General features: G+C 35.0%; 1 protein-coding gene across 10 annotated transcripts in view; it reads left to right on the forward strand.

The window, feature by feature from the left end:
* The window catches only part of SLC35B3 (solute carrier family 35 member B3), a 32,824-nt gene extending 23,772 nt beyond the window's left edge, over positions 1-9,052 (forward strand). For 4 of the 10 annotated variants that reach the window (XM_036350883.1, XM_036350881.1, XM_036350882.1 and 1 more), the window contains exons 7-10: positions 2,749-2,841; positions 3,247-3,358; positions 6,540-6,609; positions 7,731-9,052. In XM_036350883.1, coding sequence (XP_036206776.1) covers positions 2,749-2,841; positions 3,247-3,358; positions 6,540-6,609; positions 7,731-7,881 — 426 coding nt within the window. In that variant the 3' untranslated portion in view covers positions 7,882-9,052. Of the gene's footprint in view, positions 1-616; positions 692-2,748; positions 2,842-3,227; positions 3,359-6,539; positions 6,610-7,730 lie in introns of those variants that run through there. The other 6 variants (XR_004974177.1, XR_004974175.1, XR_004974178.1 and 3 more) reach the window with 6 other exon arrangements.
* The last annotated feature ends 615 nt before the right edge of the window (positions 9,053-9,667 follow it).

Consider the following 9,667-nt stretch of genomic DNA (forward strand, 5'->3'; position numbering starts at 1 on the left):
TTATCTTTTCTTCATGGCTTCTGGCTATATATTATGATTGAAACAGGCTTTTCTAACACTAAGATTTAAGAATTTTACTGATGTTGCCTATTAATTTTATGATTTCCTTTTAAAAAAAATTTTATACATACATATATATATATATATTTTATTGACTTCAGAGAGAGGAAGGGAGAGGGAGAGAAAGATAGAAACGTCAATGATGAGAGAGAATCCATTGACTGGCTGCCTCCTGCACGCCCCCAACTGGGGATAGAGCCCACAACCCGGGCATATGCCCTTCACCGGAATCAAACCTGGGACCCTTCAGTCCACAGGCCAATGCTCTATCCACTGAGCCAGACCAGCTAGGACTGTTTTATTAAAGCTTTGATCCACTCAAAACTTTAAAAATTTTCTTCCATATGGTTGTTCACTCATCCCAATATCACTTACTGAATAATCCACTTTTTTAGCTTATTTTAAGTGCCTTCTTTATTACTTCATATTCTAACTTAGCATCCAGAATTATATTCTTTTATATTTATGTCTGTACCAGAACCATATGATGACAGTAGTTTTATCCAACATTTACCATCTATTAGGACTAGCCACCATTGTTCCTTTTATTTTTCAGAATATTACTATCAATAGTTATTCTTGGGTATTCATGTCCCCAAATAAAGTGGAAATGTAAGTTTTCTTCATATAAATCTAGCATATTTCTTTTGAAGTTAATGTTAGATGTTTCACCTTTTTGCCATTGTTACTGCAAATAATGCCTTTTCTTCCAGTGTATCTTCTAACTGGTCGGTATTTGTATATAGGAAAGTTGTGTGTGTGTGTGTGTGTGTGTGTGTGTGTGTGTGTTTACATTCACTTTATAGCCAGCCAACTTGCTAGAGAGACAGAGCAGACTGCATAAAGGAGTTACAGGACTGGCCTTTCCTGTTTCTTTGTCAGTATAGTGGGAGTTACTTTAATCTTGTCATCATTTCCTTGATCATCATCATCACTAGTTCTAGATAAGGTAAAGAAAAAATAATTAAGGAAGTGTAAGTAATCAGAAAGTTAATGTAGTACAGTGGTTATGACCATAGGCTCTGGTCTGAGATGGCTTCAGTTCATATCCTATTTTTCCTAGCCCTCTTGTTTGGTGAAGATGACAATATATGTTTTAGTTTCTTCATCTGAAAATTGGGAAATGATGATTAAACGTACTAACGTCATAGGTTGGTTATGAGAAATAAATGTAATAATTGATATAGGGCATTAGTAGTACATAACAGTTATTTAAGTTTGTTTCTGTTTCTGCATACGAGGAGTGTAATACATTGGGATAGAAAGCTTGGTAGGAAAATTGAGAAATTAAGCAATAAATATGCAGTATACTGCTTATTTTTGTTATATTTTAATGTCTTTGCAAACTTAACGTTTGGGTTCTTTTATGTTAATAAGTAGCTGTAAAGGTTTTTTGTTGTGTTTGTGTATGTTTTTAGAATCCCAACATTCAAATCTGGTTTGACTTTAGTAATTAAACCAGTCAAAAAATGAATAATTATGGAACTGTTGTAGGCTACAGGAAAGGCACCAGGTGTTAGGCCAGTGAGGTCAGGCCGGACCTGGGTTCAGCAACCTTGGTACTTGGGGTCTGGCTAGACAAAGACCCAAACTGTAAGAGAACATCTATGTATAAAAGGCTAATATGCTAAGTGTCCGACCGTTCAACCGGTAGCTATGACACACACTGACCACCAGGGGGAAGACGCTCAGTGCACAGGCATGGAAACATGGAACAGACTGATGAATCTCAGAGAGAAGGGGGGAGGTGAAGGGCAGGAAGAGATTAACCAAAGATCTTATATGCACACTAGAGGCCTGGTGCACAGATTCATGCACAGGTGGGGTCCCTCATCCTGGCCTGTGGGGATCGGGCTGAATCCATGCACTGGGCCTCTAGTTTATTTATAAAGTCACAAAGGTAGAAGAAGTAATTTGTAAAAGAAATAGGCTTAGGAAACAAGTTATAAAGGTAAAGGAAGGGCCCTTGGAGCTTGGGAGTAAAAAAGGTAATGATAACATGCCTGGGGGGACAGTGAGGGAAGGGAAAAGCTCACTGGGTCCTCAGTGCTAAAAGGTTTTAGGGGAGGTCCCAGGAGAAGATCTCATGGAATATTCAGCAGCTTTCCAAGTGGGTCCTTTCAGGGTCTAGGTCTCCACTAATTGATTGGTGTGCACACGGGCAGGGGGTTATTAGTCAGTGCAGCCAGTTGGTCCTGAGGTCAGCCGCATGTCCCTTGACTGGTTTTGCTGCTTTTCTGGGCCAGGAGCTGAAATACAATTGAGGCCTGGATGTTATCTCTAGGAAGAAAGGTCAGGAAATCCAACTGAAAGGTCACCCTGGAGGTGAGGGCCCACCCTACAGTTGTCCTTTTCTAGGCACCTGGCACTTTCTACCCCAGTGACCTTCTGTACCTGGCCCATCATCCTTGCTCTGCTCCTGTCTGTCTAACTGCCTGCCACAGAACCATATATGAAAGGGTTAGTACTGCTGTGTTATATTGCACATAAAATAAAGCGTAGACTTTTAAAGAGGATCAGCCATCATTTCCAGAAAGTTAAGCCATATTGAAACAATGATGTTACTTTAAAAATGGTTTGTTCTACAAATTTAATTTAATAGATTAATTGAGCCACATGTTGAAAATCCTTCATTTTCTACCTTTGGTTTAATATCACTTTTTTCCATTTTATTTTTGTCTACTCTAGGTTTTGTATTCGTATTCAATCGGTTTTGTGTACATTTTATTGGGATTGACATGCACCAGTGGATTAGGCCCTGCAGTAACATTTTGTTCAAAGGTAAACACTAATCACATTTTCAAAAATAAACATCTTTCATTAAATAGTGTCCTCTGTATATCTGATTCCCCTTGTTCAAAGTACTATTTTTATGTAATTTGGTCACTCCTTTATATGTAGATCAAAAATTATTTCAGAATTGAAATAATTTATACTTAAATTTGTTTTATCCTTGTTCTACTCTATAGTGTAATGTTTAAGCTATTAATGATGTAGAAGTTGTGGATTTTAAATTTCATCACTGTTTTTCCATTAAATCAGAACTAAATAAGAATCTTTGCTTGACTGCATTATTTGAATGGCTTATTATTGCTCAATAAGTTGATGAAAGTGTGGTTTTATTTCATTTGTAATACCTCAGGGTTTGTTTTGCATTTTTCTCACAGGCTTTTTTATATGTTGCAGAATCTAATGCGAACCTATGGTTATGCTTTTCTTTTTTCCCTCACTGGGTATTTTGGAATTTCCTTTGTCCTGGCTTTGATTAAAAATTTCGGTGCACTTCTTGCTGTAACAGGTAAGAATAATATACCTGCTTAGATTATATATAAAATCAGCATTTAAATTTTCTCTGATGCTCTTTTTCAAAAGATAAGTATAGTACCTAATCTTCATTAAAAAGAGAATTGTCATATTTTTCCAATTCCTGGGCTTATGGTATGTTCTTTTAATTCTAAAGAAAATGATGTTTAATCTTAATTTCTTATCTGAAGGCTTAATTTTAAAGTCAAACATATGCATTTATCGAAATAGTAACCTTTAAATACATTAAAATAAGGTTTTATTAAAAAGTATAATGGATGAACATCTGCATAGAAACATAGTAGCTTTATACACTGTATAACTGAAAATTTCAGTTTTGTTGAAGTTAAAGTATGACAGATCTGTTTTGAACAAAGCTTTTTGGACACTTGCCAGGACATCAACCAAATGAGCTTTTCTTTTCACTAGCAATTATTAGGCACCTGCTCTGTGCTGGGACTTTGCCTCCACTTTAGAGGCATGGAATTTGTATTTGTTCTGCTGTGCAGGAGTGAGGAAAACAGATGAGGGGCTACAGGTGAGGCCTGAAGAGGGCAACAGATGGCTCCCACTACTACCTTGAATTGTTTGCCACATGAATAGTACAGATGATGAGTGCTCTTGGCGTCTCCCATGTGGAGAGAGCCCTGACGCCAGGATTGCAAGAAGTAGAAGAGCTCTGGCTTGCGTGTCAGAGAAGGCGGAGCCCAGTCCCGGCTCTAATGCAGGTTAATGACTTGTGACCTGGAGAGCGAGTCTCTCCTCTTCTGTGGGCTTCATTTCTCTTTTGAGTACTAATTGATTGAACTCGATTTATTTCCAGCAGAGATCTGTAGAATTGTAATTCATAATGCATATATATACATATATGTATATTAGTCAATTTATCTGATTTTAATTTTCTGTGGTTCTAGAGAAATACGTATTTTAATACCACAGAGTTAAACAAATGAACAAATACCTCTGTCTTTGTAAGAGTATATTTGCTTTCTAACTTTTCTCTTTATTTGCTCTGGTATGACTCTCGTTTTTAAAATTTACATCCCTAATGATAAATAGAGGGAATTTGGCTGTAGAATAGGCCATATAACTAATCATTCAATTCATCTCATGCTGTCAAGAAAGATTGCAAATTCATATACTTAGCTTGGGTTTAAATTTTGCTTGTAAGATAGTAATTGTTTTAAACAGTTACTTATATCAATTGGTATGCATTGATTGAACCCTGATGTTTGTATAAAGAAATGTGAGCCCTGGATGGCTTCGCTCAGTGGTTAGAGTTGGCCCTCAGACCAAAGGGTCTCGGGTTCCATTCCCAGTCAAGGGCACATGCCTTGGTTGCAGGTTTCCCAGAGCTGTGCAGGAGGCAGCCAATATTGCATCTTTGCCATGTGGATGTTTGTCTCTCTTTCCCTCCCCCCCCCTCACCCCGCCTCTAGAAATTAATGGGAAAATAAAATATCCTTGAGTCAGGATTTAAAAAAAGAAAGAAAAGAATTGTGAGATTTAGTCCTGGTCTTGAAGGTTTAGGCCGGTCTATATCTAGCTTGTTAAAAGAAATCCAGAAGTGGTGATAATAATTATAGTTAATGCGCACATAGCCCTTACTTTGCACCAGTCACTATTTTATGTAGTTTACGTATATTTCATCTTAATCTTTGCTCTTACCCCATGCGGTATACTGCCTCTTAACCTGGTGTGGTGTCTCCATGCTCATCAGGAATCCAGGCTTCTTCTATGTATTCTGCCATCTTATTCCTCATTCTAGTCAGTGAGATGGAGAGAAGATGAAATACACATTTCTCTTTATGGAAACTTCCTATAAATCACACTCCTAGAGACAGCACTTTTTCTCACATTTTCATTGACCAAAATCTAATCAATCACATGATCACACCTAGTTGTAGGAGAGGCTGAAAGTTAAGCCCATTTAAAAAAAGGGGGAGAGGGGTCCGTTTACTAAAGTAAAAGAAAAGACAGATTTGGGAATCAGGCTCTGATACATATTTCCAAAACAGTTTCTTCATTTTGTATTCATTCATTCATCATTGAACAATAAGTGCCAGGAATTAGAGAATCTGGAAATATAAGGATGAATGAGACAAGGAATTAAGTAAAGTACACAGTCTAATGGGAAGATAGCAACTGATAATGAAAAGTAAGGGAAAAGCTGTAATGGAGATATATGCAGTTGTTTATATCTACCTGGGTAGGACTAAGGAGGAAGGTTTCAGGGCTTGCAACAGACTTCATTTGAAGTAATAACTTCAAGGTTAAGTAAAAGTTAATACAGATAAAGAGGATTGTAAGGATTACTCATCAGCTTAATCATATATGACTGCTATTAAGATATTAGATTGCTACTTTTAAAGACTAACCCCTAATCATATCTTCTTTGGGAAAGCTTTGCTTTCCTGCCAAACTAAGTCTCTCTAAGGCAGAGGTGGGGAAAGTCCGGCCTGAGGGCCATATAAGGCCAGCAAAATCATTTGGTCTGGCCCTGCCAAGGCATTAGGGGTAAGTTAATTAAATGTTTAACCAAATATAGCAAGCTAATTTTTAAGTTGATAATTTTGTTTGGCCCTCAAATGATGTTATAAATATCCAAATGGCCCTTGGCAGAAAAAGGGTCCCCACCCCTGCATATGCCTCCATCATGTCATGGCCTCCATGTATTTACTACATGGCCTCAAGTATTTACTACCGGTGTGCTTTAACATTTATCTGTAATATTTAATGTCTGTACCCTTACTAGACTATAAATTCCATAGTAGCAGCAACAGTTAGTTTTTATTTGCTTTTTTTTAACTTTATTTTTTTTAATATATTTTCATTGATTTCAGAGAGGAAGGGAGGAAAGAGAAATAGAAAGATCAGTAATGAGGGAGAATCATTGATTGGCTGCCTCCTGTATGCCTCCTACTGGGGATCAATTGAGCCCGCAACCTGAGCATATGCTCTGACCGGAAATCGAACCGTGACTTCCTGGTTTTTAGGTCACCACTCAACCATTGAACCACACGGGCTGGGCTGTTTGCTTTTTGCTTTCCATTGTTTCCTTGCACCTCATATAGATCCTAGCACATAGTAGGCTTTGTAAATACATGTTAAATGAATGATTCCAAAATTATTTCCAGGATAATAGGCACATTCTAAACCAACCTTTCTTCCTACAGTGACAACAGGAAGAAAAGCCATGACCATTGTACTTTCATTTATATTCTTTGCTAAGCCATTCACATTTCAGTAAGTATGTTTAATTCAACAAGTTTCTCAGCTTTTAGATACTTTGTTCCACACTTCCTCTGAAACAGCCTTAATTCTTTATAAAGCTTATTTTTTATCTCTATCCCTATTTTATTGATGTCTTTCTTCTGTTTCAGAAGTTTATGTAATTATTTTGAAGAAATCATTTTGTACACTTAAATTCTCTAACCAGAGTCCCAGGGCAAATGTGATCCTGTTTGCAATATAAATGAGTATGAGCTATGTGTTGAGATTAAGGGATTCATTCCCCCTTGTCCTAGTGCAAATATATAAATTATATATATATATATATATATATATATATATATATGATTTTTTTAAAATTATTGGTTTGTTTCCCTGCTTTTTCCCGCAAAGGAGTGAGGTAGAGAAGAATTCTATCTGTTGTGCCCTAATGATTTAGTTAGTTTGTGGCTTTTTGTGAAAGTCTTTATTGTTTTCTGTACTGTCAAGATGTGTTTGAAATTAGCATCATTTAAAGCAATGATGCTAGCAATTCCTAATCAGTCAGATCTAATCTGATCTAAAGAATCACTTACCTTGATTAGGAATTGAGAAGATTCAAACCTAGGAATTATCAATGTATAAAATTAAAGGTAACTACAAAATAAATTTCCATTCATATATTTTGTTTTCTATAAATTGATTACATGTGGAAGGTATACATTATGGTAATCTTTGCCAATTCATCTTTCTCTGGATGTTTCCCTTTTTATCTTCATATTTTCTACCCACCTGGGATAACTAGTTGTATTCCCAAGATGGCCATTGGCAGATTTACGAATCCAGGGCTTTTAAGTGTACTCTTAAGACTTCTGGTGGGAATTGGACTTTGAATTTTCTATTATCCAAAAATTCAAATGAACTATATTTTGTAGTTTGTAAAGTACCTTAATTCTATATATACACTTAACATACTAGTAAAATATGAAATTCTAATCTGATCTAAAACTATCTTTGTTTTAACACTTATTGCAGGTTTCCCATTTCAAAATTTTATTTTATTGCATGATTTTTGTGAATTTATCACCAAATTCTGTGGTGAATAATAAATTGTTATCTTAATATTAAACTTTTTTAATATATATTTTTTCTCTTAGGTACATATGGTCTGGTTTGTTAGTTGTCCTTGGTATATTTCTCAATGTTTACAGCAAAAATAAGGATAAAATAAAACTACCATCGATATATGATCTGATAAACAAAACAGTGGAAGTGAAAAAATCAAGGACGTTGGCACAAACTGTGTAGGCGGTGATGCCTGCTGTTTCATATAGAATTCTAAGGACCAATCATCAATTAATTCACTTGCCAAAGGGATTATTATAAAAACCAAAGGAACTGACGGCATTTGTGACTGGATTACATATGAAGTCAGCCCTTTTCCTCAGAGCACTTTTTGAATGTTCAGCTTCTGAAGCAATCAAGAGAGCAGCATCTGTCACACCTTAGAATAATATGTCAATATAAAGGACTGTAATTATGAACAGTTTGTTGAGAATTTCACTGGAAATGGACCATGGTGTAAGACTAATTAGATATCATTATGGCATATCAGAGAAACTGATATGTAATAGACTGTTTTGTCTTCATTCCATTTTGGTGGTATTTAAATTGATTCTCTGTTATAAGAGTGAACTGATGATTTAAAGTCTAGTGATAATAACTTCATTATAAATAAAAATTATTCTGTGATTATTTTATTAAAGAATGTATTGATAGAATTTTGTTATAAAGAGGGAAGTAAAGATTGGAGTAAGGCTTTACATAAACTTTAAAACTTAGGGCTTTCTCTGATAACTTAAAAATATTCTTTAGAGAAAACATGCTTTAATTTTTCTGTGAAATATAGCCAGTATAGTAAAAGGAGACAACATACTGCACCCTATAAGTATATATCACAAGAAAAACTTGCACTATTCATCAAAGAGGTGCTAAAAGATTTAATCATTAGGATTCTTTAATTGAAGGCAAAATAATTGATGTCTTAAATTATTATAAAATAATAAAATTGTCATCATTTTTCTTACACAATTGAATTTGGAATGTATTTTGTCAGGTTGCAGATGTAATAAGGTAACCTTAAGAAATACAAATAGATACAGCAAATTTGTAGTTTGTTGCTTGCAAGGTTTTCATCTAAACTCATAAGATTTTTTCCCTTATGTTTTAACAGTGAGTTTTTGGAATTGCTTCCACTATATTTTTTAAAATGCTATTAATCTTCATTTTCAGTGTAAGTAATGTTGATTAAAACAGTATCTCTGCTATTGGTGATATTACTTGTATTTTGTCAGTATAATATACTTGGAATATTTAATCTCAATTCTTAAAATTCTGTTGTATGATGATGGTGACTTTAACCTGTTATGTGCTTTTGTACAACAGAGCTCGTGGCAATTTAAGAATCTAGCATAAGGAATTTGGACTGATTTTTATTTGTTATATGTTAAAATACTGTGGGTGTTTTATTTCGAAGTGGTAATCAGTTTTAAGTTTCTATATTTCAAAATGAAAGGAATCTTAATTTCTACTTTATAATTCTGCCTTAAACTCTAAGACAATAAGGATTTATGCTTTTAAAAAAAGTTATTTTTCCAAATCCTTGATAAAATAGTATAATTTTAACTTAATATGGACACCATTTTACCTCCATGCTTTTCTAATTTTTTTACCACTGTTTGCCTATTACAAACTCATCACATCCCCCAATTTTAAACTATTTAAAAAATCAGTTTTCTAGCCTAACCCTTTATACTCCATTTCCTTTTTTTACCTGCCATCAGATGGAGATAAACTTTATCTCACTTATTTGTATCCATGGAGTTGTATTAATGAATAGTCTGAAGTACAGAATAATTTCTAGAGCAGTGGTTCTCAATCTTGACTGCACATTAGAATCACCTGGGAATCTTTTTAAAATCCTGATTTCTGGGCCTCATCCTCCGGAAATTCTGTTTCTTGTTATGGGGTGGGGCCACAACATTAGTAACAAAGAAACAGAATTTCTGGAGGATGAGGCCCAGAAATCAGGATT

This window comes from Myotis myotis, unplaced genomic scaffold (genome assembly GCF_014108235.1).
Source record: "Myotis myotis isolate mMyoMyo1 unplaced genomic scaffold, mMyoMyo1.p scaffold_m19_p_2, whole genome shotgun sequence".
Taxonomy (NCBI): Eukaryota; Metazoa; Chordata; class Mammalia; order Chiroptera; family Vespertilionidae; genus Myotis; species Myotis myotis.